The following is a 14,664-nucleotide window of genomic DNA, read 5'->3' as shown; positions in this document are numbered from 1 at the left end:
AGTATAGTTAATGTGGTCGGTGTCATAAAGAAAGGAATGAAGTTGCCATCTTCCTTGGCACTGTAGATATTACTGTAACGTGGTGATAGGCTTCACAACCTGTGTGATCCTCTTTGAGAACTGCCGTCCTCACTACTGTCTATTGTTCGCCTAAAGGTCGCACAGAGTGGGTTGGCTGCTGGGCATAAGCGTTTTCTTTTTCAGCTTCTTTCTCAAAACTTTGCATAAAAAAAGCCTTGGTCTACATCTAGAGTGTAGCACAGTATACCTTCAACAGTGTTTTCCTTGAGCCAGGCATGGTGACACAGGCCATGGAAGGAGGGTTGCCATGTTCAAAGCCAGCTTGAGCTACAAAGTAATACCCTATAGGAAAAGAAAAAGAAAAAGAAACTCTTGATGTGTGCTTCTTTACAAAAATGAGACACGTGTGCTACCAAATAATTTTATCTCTCAGCTCTGTTCCCCAGACAGACACTACTCATGCACTCTGTTGTCCCCTCCACAGCAATGCTACTATGCTATCCGCATTTTTGCTGGGCAGGACCCATCATGTGTCTGGGTTGGATGGGTGACTCCAGACTACCATTTATACAGTGAAAAGTTTGACCTGAATAAAAACTGCACCGTGACTGTCACCCTGGGAGATGAAAGGGGCCGGGTTCATGAAAGGTAAGGGGGTCGCGCTTCCAGCACTTATTTACACCCCACCCCACACCCCAATAAAGGAAGTATCCCAGCCCACCTTAAATGGTGAGTAGGAACTTAACCGTTTAAAAATCATTAAGGAAATTGGGATCCCCATGACAGGGGAAGGGAGTGTTTGTACAGGCAGAGGCTCATCTCAGCACATACAGAATTCACAACCTAGGGATGGGAGAGAAAGGTAAGTAGTTGGAGTCAGGAAGCCCTCTCCCCATTTGGTTCCATGATTTTGAGGCGGGCACCAGTTACTACAACATCAGAACAAGACAGAAAAAGTATCCATGTACCTAAGAGAAGCCAGTTCGGAGGAAATTAAACAGATGATCAGTAGCACACAGCAACTAACAAATCAGAGCCCCTTGTCCCAAGAGTTTATGATATCTCAAAGCAGAAAGGATATAAAGAGATGTGAGAAACCATGAACAAGAACCAGGTCCACCTAGGTCTGACACTATCCATTGGCACCGCTACCCAGATGTGTCCCAAACATGATCTTAAAACCTATGTCACATCATCTGCCTACTTCCCCTCCTCTGGGTTTGGAACATCATCTCCCTGTGTAGCGCTGTACCGAGATGTGGTAGATTTCTTCTCAGGGAAACCTTTACACCCTACAAAGTCAGGACTTTTTATACAGGAGGGCTCATCAAAACCTGTGAGCCATGGAAGAATCATGTCACCCCTGTAGGCAGATGGATAAGAGAACAGGCTCTGAACTCAAGTTTAGATACTGACTAGGCTGGGAATTAATTTTCAGTCACTTTCTAGCCATGTGAGCTTGAACTTTGATTCCCTTATATATAAAATGAAAATAAGTATTCAAATCCCTGAGTGCTATAAGAAGTAAATGAGTTAATTTGTAAAAGAATGCTTAAGACAGTGACTTATCTCAAAGGCTTGATAAATATTAACTCTTACTGTCAGCACTTAAAGCAAGACCTGGCACACTTCGGTGCTCAATAATTTGCAGTCCTTTGTCTGACATAATAAGCAATAAACACAAAATTGAGTTCTACATGTTTCAGGGCATTTTAAATTTGGTGTCTTTAAAATATACACAAAGCCTGCCAGTTCACAGTACACAGTTCAATACATCAGTAATTGAATTCTGTAATTTATAAAGCAGGGATAGCATGGCTTGAGTTCAAACTTTATAGAAATCTATCCATGGCTATAAATGGAAGACTCAATTTGCAGAGGTCTCTGTCTCTGCCTAAGGGCACTCATCCCGAGAAAACAGCCCCATCATTGTCCCGATCGTAAGAAATGAAAGGAAAGGGGTGTGTACTCATAAAGGGGATTTCCACTCACAAGAGAAAGTAGCAGATTTCTACAAACAGAAGGAAACAGAATATCTTAATTCAGCCTAGGTTTTCTAAAGATTAGTTTAGAGAAGTAAATGCCCTTCTCGGTTCAAGGAACTGTCCACCACGCAGTGCTGAATGCATGGTCTGGGTTCCTTCACACTGCTGGCTGATATAGCTGAGCCACAGTGAGAAGTCAGGCCAAGCTATCAGATAAGTCTGTGTGTTCGAAGGGGTTTCTCTTGAATCAAGTAGAGAATCAATTGTTCTTTAACCTAACAAAGGCCCCATCACATCACTTCAAAGACCCAGGTCCTTCAGCTGGACCATAGGTGAGCTGGAAAGGGGCAGAACTGACTGCTTCGACACCACCACACTACACTGTCTGTAGCCTATCTCCTCAAAAGCTCACTCTAGGTATAAAATCCTGCAATTAAAAAAATGATAGCTCGGAGTGCAGCCCAGTGGTAGAGCCCTTCCCTGCTCTGCATAGGATTCTGGGCTTGATTCCCACCATTGCAAAAATGAAAAGAATAAGAAATTTGGCCTGGGAACTTTTGAAGGCTTTTGGTCATCACCGTGTGCCTTTAAATAGAAGAGCACATGGGGTTCTGCACTCTGGGAATTGGTAGACAGCTAGTGAGAGAGGAACCTATGTGGTTACTTGGCTATTTAGTCGTGAGGTCAGCAGACTTCTTGAGAGTAGGAAGTACAGTGTAGTGCAGTTCAGGGAGCTGGGAGGCCATCAGAGACAAACAGTCTATCTGGATCCTAGTTGCCATTCTAAAGAATATGGGCCAAGTTGTCAAGCACTTTATGGCCTGTGATCCTAAGGCCAGGCAGGGATGCTGAACCCAGATTACTGATTTTGCATCTCATACCAAACTCCTCTGTAGATTTGCCTGAGGTAGTCTCTTTGCTGTGCTTTGATTTCCTGTCCCTAAAACGGGAGTATTACTCTCCTCAGTATCAGAAGATTGAATTGCTAATGAGTTGAGAAATAGCAATCTGAATACTGAGTTCGTTGGAAGGAGGCGGCCATACTGCCACATCCCCACACACAATGGCTCATGCCTGAGTAAATTTAGTTGAAGCTGAGTAAATTTAGTTTTCATTCAAGAAAACAATTGTGTAGGGATAATGGTAAAATTTCACAGAGAGGGTTCTGAGGCATTTTACAAGTGAGTTGTGATTACAAACCATGGAAACCATATTCTATAACTCCTCTCTTTTCTCTGGTTATCAGTGTGAAACGTAGCAACTGCTATATGGTCTGGGGTGGGGACATTGTAGCCAGTTCCCAGAGATCAAGCCGGAGCAATGTGGACCTGGAGATTGGCTGCCTTCTAGATCTGGCAATGGGCATGTTGTCCTTCTCTGCGAATGGGAAGGAACTTGGCACCTGCTACCAGGTAGGTGTGGCTTCTGGGGCTGTTACTTTGGACCTTGGGCTTGGGATTTATGGTTATGTTCTTAATTCTTTTCCACTCTCATCATCCTCCCCAATCCCACTCGTGAGCCCATGCAGACTACTGGCTATTAGATTAGCAAATATAGGTGATTGTATTTTATACAGAGAGAAAATAAGTTTATGTATCGAATGACTTCTATACACTGGTCTTCTTTTAAGAGGAGACAGCAGTTTTTCCTTATTGAGTTCTGAAAGATTATTCGTGTATTCTAAAAGTATTTCTCTGCTGCCTTTATGTTGTCTGTGATAGATAAGATGGAAAATTAAAGATTTAAAGTGACAGAAATACTTGTCACTTGAAGACACTTATTTACTCAAAATAGAAACTATGTGTTCCAGTCACTGGGAGGTTATTTATGCTCCCAATGGATACCCAATGTGATCCCTTCACATCTGTTTTGTAAGTCACATGTTTTCCTATTTCACAAACTGTAAACTTTAATGAAATTCCCTAGGAAAACCTTCAATTACACACCTATCATTAACCACCATGTCATATGTGTTCTTCTTGAAAGCCACTTGAACCTGGAAAAATGTCATGCCTTCTACTTTTCTTAAAATCATGATAAACATTTAGTTCACTAAAATCTGAGAATACTTCAAGAAGAAACCTGTCTAACCAAGCATTTCTCAGGTTACTGAAACGGGAAATTGCTTTGTTGACCTTAACCTGTAGTACGCTCGAGCCCAGAGACCCATAAAGTCTATGTAGGAAGTGTTGTGTTGAGGGATTACCTTCCCAAGAAATCCCAGCACTACTAAGCACAGGACAGTGAGTCATGTGTATGTATAGGAAGAATTTGCTAAACCAATTACAAGAAGATCTTTCTCCCGTGAAGAGCAATCAGGAAAGTTTCATTAGAGAAAAATCTTGCGTTTGAGAACATGAGAAGAGTGGTATTCTAGGGAGCTACAGTGGGTAAGCAGATAGAATGACAATGGCCTATATGATTGGTAACAAGGGTTGCATTTGGAGAGGGAGGGAGGGAGGTATACATAGAAAATAAGGAGCTATGGAAGTTCTCTGAGCATGAATGATGTGCAGTAATTAAGAAAGCTAATTGTAGTCTCTTAGGGTCAGCAGCTTAGAGAACCACACCAGATATACAGTACCCTGTGGTTACATAATAGATTAAAGCCCTGGTCAGCCCCAGGTCACAGTCTTTAGATTGTAAGGCCTGTAGGCAAACATCTGTCTTGTTTCTGCTTGGAGAGATGGGCTAAAGTGTATAGCAAACACAGCAGTCCTTCCGGTTCCGAAAGATTCACTCACCAAAAATGATAGGTGGACCTAACTTTGTCTACATGTCAGAAGCAGCTCACTGACAGAGAGGCTTACCTGTCTCTCTAGCAGTCCCCGCAGTGAATGGCACACTGAGAACTTCCTCCTATGAGGAACACATTCAACACTTGGCAAGCTTGCCTGGCAGCCGATGGCCTAGCCACTTCCAGAAAGAGGCATTTGTGAAGCCAGGCTCTGGGGAAGAAAGTAAAGTACTCCTCTGGTATTTTCTGACTATGATGCTTCCCTCGGCCCATATCCCTTGAGAAGCTTTTACGTACATTACTGCTGTCCTTCAGAATCCATTAGTGTTTTCCCATTAACTTCCGAAACGGGCTGGACTGCAGGGTCCCTCCTGAGCCGCAGAGAGTTCGGGAGCATCTAATAACTTTGGACTTTGGAGTTCTGCAAACATTAAGGAATAAGCAAGAAAGCAAGATGCCATTCGCAGGAGCAGTGACTTGCCTGTCTCAGAAAAGAGATCATGAGGCTAAAGTACTACAGCCAAAAGAAGGGCACTTCTGCTACTTCATCACATCCCGCGTGGTCATTCCTATGCAACATCAGGCTGGACCACTGCCGTCACTGAGCAAGGTGTTCCTGGAGCACCTCCCTCACTCAGTACATTCATACTCTTCTGCTGCTCAGTGTTCCAATCCCGAAGAACTTTGCTGGGTGGCAGAGTGGTAGAGCTCTGCTGAGGGTCCTTAGGAGGTCCTGCTCAATTAGTCCTTCCTAATTCTGCTGAGACAGAAGCATGTCCAGCCATGTGTTTCGTCCCTGTCAGCTGGTCACTGTTATGCACAGCTATAGCCATTTTCATTTTTCAATTATCTCAAGAGAAACAGGCCAGCAATATGTATACACTGGCCTTCAATTCAGAAGGGATCCAGATAATGAGAGAAAGATTCTCTTCAACACTGTTTCCAGGCTTCCCATTCAATGGTGTCGTGCATTCGAAAATCCTCTCTCTCTCCCACTTAATGTGATCAGTAGAAAAATGAGAACCAAAATATACATTCGAGAGTTAGCCCTGAGTAACTAACTGCCCTCCATCAGCTGTATAAAAGGAGGAGCTGGCTGTGAGATTCAGATTTATGAGAGAGGCTAGCGATATAGATTCTGGCCAATTTCTAAGCCCTGACCTTCACGCATGATTAGAAATGGTATGTCTATCAGCACGAGGACAAATAGATCAACCAGTGATAAAAAGAACCATAGCTTCGAAAATGGAGAAAGGCCATGGTAGCTGGAGTCCAGCTGCTCGCTGCACCGGAGCAGGGGCAGCCCCTCCAGTGAGTCTTCCCAGGGTGGAGGCCGGCTCCGTGCTCCTCGTCCATGGTGCGGCAGCTGGCACCTCATGAGCATTCCCTGGAATTTCCTGTAAGCCTAACTGGCTTGGCTGGGCTTGCATTTGCTCTTCTACCTAACAAGTTGTCATAAGATTAGTGGCTTAAAACGACCCGAGTTCATTACTTCCCAGGTCTGTGGGCTTGCCAGATGCTTGGGCTCTCTCATGAGGCAAAAACCAAGGCACCTGCTGGGCAGAGCCAGGCTGTTCTCTGGAGGATCTGGAAAGAACCCCTTTCTGAGTTTTTCTGAGTTGTTAACAGTGGCCAGTTCTTCATGCTGTAGGCTTACTGTTCTGAGGCCCTGTGTTCTTACTGACTGTGGTAGCACGGCTCACTCTGTGCCAGCAGAGTGCCTACAGTCCGTTCACAAACTCCCTCCATCTTCAGAGCATGGCCTTCTCATACTTCAGATCTCGCCAAGTTTCCCCTCTATCTCCACAAAAGAAAACACACACACACACACACACACACACACACACACACACACACACACAAACTCTGCTTGGAAGCTACCCTAGTGTAATTAGATAAAGCTCACATCTTTTTCCAGCCCAAGTTCAACTGGTTAACAGCTTTTCTTACACATGCATAATCCCATGTCCCATTAACATAATCACAGAAATAAATCCAGAGTCCTCCAGAGCCTTCTAGAATTATATTTACCACATCACTAATACCATTTTCCCCTCTGGTATACCCCAAGGAGACTATGCTTCTGTTTTCTTCTTATTTTACGCCTAAACAAAAATCTGCATTGTTCATCATGGTGAGAGTATGCACAACACAAGGAAATATTCAGTCTGGGGCTTTCAAAGCAGTCCCTGAGTCAGATGTGAGGAGAGTCTGGGACTTTGGTTGATCGGTTTATAAAGTTCGCAATAAGTCACCCTTGAAGGAACCAAAACCATCTCATATAAGCCAGGCTGTTTAAATGAAAATCTTATTCAAAGGAATTATAGCCTCCACATTTTTGTATTTCTCTATTTGCTAATAAAATGAGGGCCCTAAGGATAATGTACTCTCAGGGTATAGTCAGTATAGTTACCCATCCTTGAATCTGTAGGCAGAGAGAGTTGCAACAATTCCAGAGTGACTGCATTTACTTAATGGTAGTGGGCTAATATCACCTAAGTTTGTATACATCAAAGTGAACCAGTAGTAAGTGGAGCCCTGATGTCATATGCAAATGCCTCACGCAAGAATGCAAGGTGCAGTCAGAAGCCAACCAGAGGATCTCAGACCCTTTAACATAAGATAGCAAGTGTAAAGTGGGGGAAGGCTACAGAAGCATCCAGAGCAGCCCAGGGAGAAGGCAAGGGCCACATTACAATAAAGAACCTTAAAATCTTTGCCGGTACAGCATCAGTTCTCAATTGCTGTGTGTGTGTGTCTCCCCCAGCCCAGGACATTTGGCAATATCAGAGACCTTGTTGGTCATTAGGATTATGATGTGCTCAGAGATACATAATGGGTACAGGACAGAGATGTCACTTCCTTTTCTACAGTGCTGAGATTAGCTACCCTGATGAGTTACCAGGGCCAACAATCAGACTGGGGATAAGAATCTTCACTGCGGAGTGTCCTGGTCTGCCTGGTGATCCTGCCATTTGCCTTCAAAAATGATCTTAAATCACTACCCAAACATACTGCTATTCAGTAGCCATCCGTGCATTGCCTAACTAGTGAGTAATGGATATCTCTGGCCTTATGATTCTGATCCTGAACCCCAGGCAAAGCTGCTGGCTGCCAGTACCTAAGGCACACAGAAAAGCTGTAAGCTATTTTATTCCAAAGCAGAAAGGACTTAAGGCCTGGAGCGGTTTCTGTCTCCAGTAAGACAAACCAGGGCTCTGAGAATGTCTGATCAGAGGGAAATGGCCAGTCACTCAGGCAGTTGTCTTCTCTCAGCTGATCTTAAATGAGATGACTAACTACCAAAGCCAGTGGCTTAGCAAACTGTGATCTCATAGCCCTGGGCAAACCTCTTGATTTGTTTTGGTTTTCAGGTGGAGCCTAACACCAAAGTATTCCCAGCAGTCTTCCTCCAGCCTACAAGCACCTCCTTGTTTCAGTTTGAACTTGGAAAACTGAAGGTATTTATCTGAGCCCACCCTCCCACCCCACACACAGTTAATGCCCATACCAAGGGAGGCAGCGCTGACCATCCCAGGGAAACCTCAGGCATTAGAACGCAGGGAAGAGCTCTTGCTTGCTTCTCATCTACTTCCCTGCCTTTCAGGCCTCTAGAATTTGCTGGGAAGTTGATGACAGAATACTCCTTCTTGTTTTCCTTTCCTTCCACACATTTTGGCCACAGAGAGGATTGATTAATTTCATGTAAGTTGTTGTGTATCGTTGTAATTAACGGTGGCAAAGCCTTTGGAGATCCTCGGGATACATGGTACCATAAGTTATAACAGCTATATTGATGATCCCGAGCCAGGTGCATGATCCAGCAACCGAGATGCTCCCAATGACAGACCTCTTCTTCTCTGATGTCTTTCTACCTTGCCCCAGAATGCAATGCCTCTGTCAGCAGCCATATTTAAGAGTGAAGAGAAGAACCCCATCCCACAGTGCCCACCTAGGCTGGATGTCCAAACCATCCAGCCTGTGCTCTGGAGCCGCATGCCCAGCAGCTTCCTCAAAGTGGAGACCGAGCGAGTGAGCGAGCGCCACGGCTGGGTGGTGCAGTGCCTAGAACCCCTGCAAATGATGGCACTCCACATCCCTGAGGAGAACAGGTACTGGGGGTGGGAGGACACGAAGGGAGGGACAGTACTGGGAAGCCAGAAAGTTCCAGAGGGAAGCAGGGGCATCTGCAGTGGAGCCTAATCTGTCCTAAGATAACTATAGTTGATTTCCCACAGTACCTCAGTTCTGTCCTTTCTCCTTCCCAATGTCATCATTCACTCAGAAACAGTGGTGAATATATGCACCATGGTGCCCCAGCCAGGGTACCTTCTGAAGACTAGTAACCTGGAAATATGTCCATGCCTTTAATTAAAATACAAGCCATCCTGAAATATACTTTATTTACTTTTACAAAAAGACAAGGAATGACTCATGTTAGTTTGGTTTAGTGAACTAAGAATCCTGGTCCTCACGTCTCTTTGTTAAGAGGATTGTGACAGGTTTCAATCCCAGCGCTTTCGCTTTCTGGATATGTGGTTTGGTAAGCTGCTCACATACTCTAAGCCACACCCACCTCAGCCAAAGAGAAGCCCACCCACACTGTTGCTAGGATGAGAGTGAGGTCCTGTAGGTGAAATCCAGTGCCATTTCTGGCCATAGTGAGAGCTGAGTGAGTTTTATTGTTGTGGATGTTATTATCCCCAATGTCCCTTCACTGAAGAGTTTGTGCATGGAGCTGGAGAAATGGCTCACTGGTTATGGTCCTTGCAGAGGACCTAGGTTCAACTCCCAGCACCCATATGGCAGATCACAACCATACATAACTTCAATCTGAGGAGATCTATTGTCCCTTTCAGACCTCTGTGGACACCACAAAGACACACAGTATACATTAATATATGCTGGCGGAACATTCATCTACACAAAATAAATATTAAAAATCCAAATGAAAAAGTATGTGAAGAAAGTGAAGGTGTTTCGCACTCCCACAGGTCTTCCCTTTGGGTATCCTCTTCGATCATGTACCATTATGAGACAGGAGAATATGGGAAAAGTAAAGAAAGCATTACACCCTTCCCAGCAAACCCATCTCAAAGTCCCCAACACACCATGAGGAGAAAAAGAAAAAAAAATCTAAGGAAAGACCAGAAGCTCATTCTGGGTCTACATGAACAATAAAGAAACACACAGGCAGGCAAGCTGCTGATGTTAGGAAGAAAGCACTCACTGGATTCGGCCGGTGAGCACCAGTCAGAACAGTGTTTCCTCTCAACAACTAAAGTGCAGATGAATTTGTTTTCCAAGGATGAAAAAGCTTTATAGGAGCTGCAGAGCTGGACGACACAGATGGTGTGAATGGCAGTCTAGCAGTGGATGTGGCTGTGGGCGTGGCTGTGCGTGTGGCTGTGGGCGTGGCTGTGCATGTGGCTGTGAATGTGGATATGGCGGTGGGTGTGAGCTGGGTCTTCTGAGAGGCTGTGTCAAGAAACAGATCCACTTGAACCTTTAGATATGAAAGCCAGGTCATTGTCATATTCCCATGGGTTTTTCTTCTTGGGGGTTTTAGGTTTTTCCCCCTCCATTTCAATATTTTGATATTTGATAAGGCAATTTCTTGCATTTCCTAGGCCTTTAAAAATATTGTAATGAGACGCAGTGGATGATTAGGAACCTGGGTGTGGACCGTAGCTGAGAGAAGAGGAATACACTGTTAGAGAAAGCATGGCAGAGATTTCTGCCCCCTCTGTCTCCACTGAGCTGGTTGGATTTTCTTGGGTTTCACACACAGGACAGCTATGCTGAATTCTGGTACTAGTTTCTTACTGTGGAATGCTGGGTTGTCTTGTCATCCTTAGGTGTGTGGACATCCTCGAGCTCTGTGAGCAGGAGGACCTGATGCAGTTCCATTACCACACACTGAGACTTTACAGCGCTGTGTGCGCTCTGGGAAATAGCCGAGTTGCTTCTGCCCTGTGCAGCCATGTGGACCTCTCACAGCTCTTCTATGCCATTGACAACAAGTACCTGCCTGGCCTCCTCCGATCTGGTTTCTATGACCTGCTTATTAGCATCCACCTGGCCAATGCTAAGGAGAGGAAGCTGATGATGAAGAATGAGTACATCATCCCTATCACCAGCAGTACCAGGAATATCCGCCTATACCCAGATGAGTCCAAGAGGCATGGTTTGCCTGGGGTGGGCCTGAGGACATGCCTCAAGCCAGGCTTCAGGTTCTCTACCCCTTGCTTTGTGGTGACTAATGAGGACCATCAGAAACAGAGCCCTGAGATTCCCTTGCAGATTCTCAAGACAAAGGCCCTGAGCATGCTGACCGAGGCGGTACATTGTAGTGGGGCCCACATCAGAGACCCTGTTGGGGGTTCTGTGGAGTTCCAGTTTGTGCCTGTGCTGAAACTCATTGGGACCTTGTTAGTCATGGGAGTTTTTGACGACGATGATGTTCGCCAGATTCTCCTCCTGATAGATCCCTCTGTGTTTGGGGAGCACAGTGGTGAGACAGAAGAGGGAGTGGAGAAAGAAGTGACCCACGTAGAGGAAAAGGCGGTGGAGGCTGGAGAAAAGGCTAGCAAGGAGGCTCCAGTCAAAGGCTTGCTGCAGACCCGATTACCTGAGTCTGTCAAGCTGCAGGTAACTGAGAACACTTTTACTCTGGTAGAGTGCCTTGGAGGGAAAGGAGAAAGCCTGGGTATGGGGAATTGTGGGCACAAGCCTGAGTCTCCTACTGAAGTAGAGGTATGTAGAGAGTCCCCGAGTGATGCTTATTTTCATGTGATATACTCCTTAAGCTTCCCCAAGACAACAGGACAATGGCAAACTTCATTAGTGAAATACTTTGAAATGTTTAGATGTCATATAAAAGTCTTCACAGGGTTGGGTTTGCACATGTCTCTGAGCCTTTGAGACCCAGGTGATTATTTGAGAGGTACCTGTTTAGCAAAGGGGATAAGACTCTGTAGTCAACGTAATCCCCAGGAACTGACTCCCATCATACCCATCACTCACTCTCACTGAGCGGCCTTCTTACACTAACATGAGGAGGTCCTGCTGACCCAGCATTCACAAAACTGCTACCCAAACTAAGGATGAAACGATGATTCCTCGTGTAAGCTAGCATGAGCTATGTGCTAAGGACGACAGTCTTTGTCTTCTGAGCACTGAGACAAGGAGAAAAGAAGATGAAGAGCAGAGATCCTAGGTCAGCCATTCCTAGAATTCCATTCTTCCTCTCCTGCTTACTGGATATGGAAACTCACAAGTCAGCAGACAGTCAGGACCTTAGAGTTCTCATCTGTAAAATGGAAGTGATACAAAAGGATAACGCCAAGTATATTTTCATAAAAGATGGGAAGTATCTTCTATCATAGAATGTGAAGTAATCTAGGATAAAAGTTCTCTCTTCTATACGATAGGATTTATATACAGTCAGTTAACCAAGATATCAAGTATAAAGGAGAAATATAACTATATAAAGTCACATAGGCATACTCACACATGTACGTGCGTGTGTGCACGTACACACACACACACACACACACACACACACACACACACACACACACTTCTACCTTAGCACTTTGCTAAATGATTTAAGTATGCTGCTGTGATACAGAGCCAAGATTGTCTTTAGTATGAATTCCCTGACCAGCACTTGAAGTTCTTCCTTTTCACGTTTGACCTATAGAACTGGCATCTATTGTCAGTTCAGGGATTTTAAAGTGAACATCAGATCTCCAGTTATGCACTCCATAACGACACTTCAGTTGACAATCGACCATATATAAGTGAGAGTGATCATATAAGGTGATACCATCTAATGAGAGACTAACCATCTGTTGCTAAAATGTCTTCCCAGGAGCAGATGTAAGTAACATCTCTACCCCTTCAACATTTCCACTCCTCCCCCTAAAGTTCCAATGTCAAACACAGGAATGATTCCACCAAAATTCACTCCTGAGAACCAGTCAGTTTATTTTGCTTCTTTACAGAGCATAGGTGAGGGGCTATTTAAAGGTGTCTGCATGTTCCTCCCCAATAGGCCATACCTGGAAGCTCTTTACCCAGAAGGAATGAGGTCCTCCTTGTAACTACACAGAGGGAGTCTCACTCCTTTCATCTTTCTGGCTTGGGTACTCTAGTCCCTCCCCGAGGCCATGTGCAATTAAGACAGTGTGTACAACATGTAGAAAGGGTCTGGATAGTAAGGAAATGATACTTTGATCCTCCCTGCCCCTCTCAGAGGGGACATAAATAGCCATCAAGCCCAGCTTGGAAAACCCTTTGCAAAGGGGTGCAACCGAACTCCCCAATATAGTGGCCTCTTGGCTCAGAGGACAATCACTCACAACACTTAGAGCATAATGTTTTCACCATGATGAAGTCACCAAACAGTGAGTGCATGGGAGTGCATCCCTGTCACCAAGGCAGGACTCTCACTAGAGAGCAAAACACTTTCAGACTTGAATGATCTCCCCCAACCTTTACAACTTCCTAGTATTTATTTTTAAAACAACAAGTTGACAGAATGATAAGATCATTATAATCACAAAAGAAATGGTCATGGATGAGCAGTGTAGCCACTTGGGAAGATGGGATGGTGAACAAGCTTCCCAACTTTCCATTCTTCTGCTGCTGCACAGTGTGAGAAAGGAAAGCAGTGCTCACATGAGCATTTTGATGCTAGTTTTCATACCTGACTCCCCAGGAAAGCATCTACAAGATGTTGCTTTCAGAACGTTCTTTTGTCTCTCATTCTGTGGTGCTAATGGCCAAACAGTTCATCTCTGGGTTTAGGCAGCCTTGGAGTCAGTAGCTTCATGATTACTCTGAGGCACTAGATGCACTTACTCAATGCCTTACCTAAGTCTCGGTGCTGTTGTCTGTCAAGTGGGGAACTGGGAACTGTGTAAGCAGCAAGGACATTCTCGAAGGAAGTATACATACGCTTACTGTTACAGATGTGCGAACTCCTCAGCTACCTCTGTGACTGTGAACTACAGCACCGAGTAGAGGCTATTGTGGCATTTGGTGACATTTACGTGTCCAAGCTGCAGGCAAATCAGAAGTTCCGCTACAATGAGCTCATGCAGGCCCTGAATATGTCTGCAGCCCTAACTGCCCGGAAGACAAGAGAGTTCCGCTCACCACCCCAGGAGCAGGTGAGTCCCCTCTGAGTTTCCATATAATTCCTGTGGAATTCAAAACCCCAGAACAGGATGCCTGAACCTTTGTAACATCTTCAACAGACTGAAGAGCTATGGAAGCCTAGAAGAAACACCACAACACCAAGAGATAGCCTGAATCCCAAGAAAATAATGACGGGAGAATACCAGCCAATTATTTTGGTGGGAGTAGGGGGTGGAGGGAGAACCTTTCTAAACTGAGAATAAGGCAGAAGTTTGTTCCTCAACCCTCCCCTCCTCTCTACAAATGAGTGGAAAACCACAGGAGTGTTAAGGTTCATCAGACACCTCAGCAACAATGCACTAAAAGGAGTGCTGCTAACCCTTCCAGAAGTCTCTATCAGAGATAAAGAAAGTAGTTGGTGTGCCTAGTTTATGAGAGTTGAGGTGCAGCCATGCTCTCGTGACATGTCTAAGCCCCTTTGACTTAATTTACATTAAGCTTCCCTGGTACCATGAAGCCTGGAGAACAGGACTCATCACGAATCATATTTTGCAATGTGTTATATGATTTCTGCATTATTGTCTTCCAACTATTCACAAAAGTTTGAGAGAGCCTCATTTGCTGTGTCATGGGTACATTCACATTCACTGCCAGTCTAAAGAAAGTAGTTGGTGTGCCTAGTTTATGAGAGTTGAGGTGCAGCCATGCTCTCGTGACATGTCTAAGCCCCTTTGACTTAATTTACATTAAGCTTCCCTGGTACCATGAAGCCTG

At 44.8% G+C, this 14,664-nt stretch overlaps 1 protein-coding gene across 14 annotated transcripts in view; it reads left to right on the top strand.

Moving 5' to 3' along the window:
• Positions 1-14,664, top strand: part of Ryr3 (ryanodine receptor 3) — a 547,337-nt gene that overhangs the window by 339,029 nt on the left and 193,644 nt on the right. For all 14 annotated transcript variants that reach the window (XR_010064867.1, XR_010064868.1, XM_063284953.1 and 11 more), the window contains 6 exons: positions 506-669; positions 3,253-3,418; positions 8,118-8,204; positions 8,629-8,855; positions 10,602-11,394; positions 13,722-13,922. Coding sequence is in view for 12 of the 14 variants with exons in the window: in XM_063284953.1 (XP_063141023.1) it covers positions 506-669; positions 3,253-3,418; positions 8,118-8,204; positions 8,629-8,855; positions 10,602-11,394; positions 13,722-13,922 (1,638 nt within the window). In the remaining 2 variants the exon portion in view is untranslated. The remainder of the gene's footprint in view (positions 1-505; positions 670-3,252; positions 3,419-8,117; positions 8,205-8,628; positions 8,856-10,601; positions 11,395-13,721; positions 13,923-14,664) is intronic.

This window comes from Rattus norvegicus, chromosome 3, assembly GCF_036323735.1.
Source record: "Rattus norvegicus strain BN/NHsdMcwi chromosome 3, GRCr8, whole genome shotgun sequence".
NCBI classification, from domain to species: Eukaryota; Metazoa; Chordata; class Mammalia; order Rodentia; family Muridae; genus Rattus; species Rattus norvegicus.
This window is presented reverse-complemented; position numbering and strand designations above follow the sequence as displayed.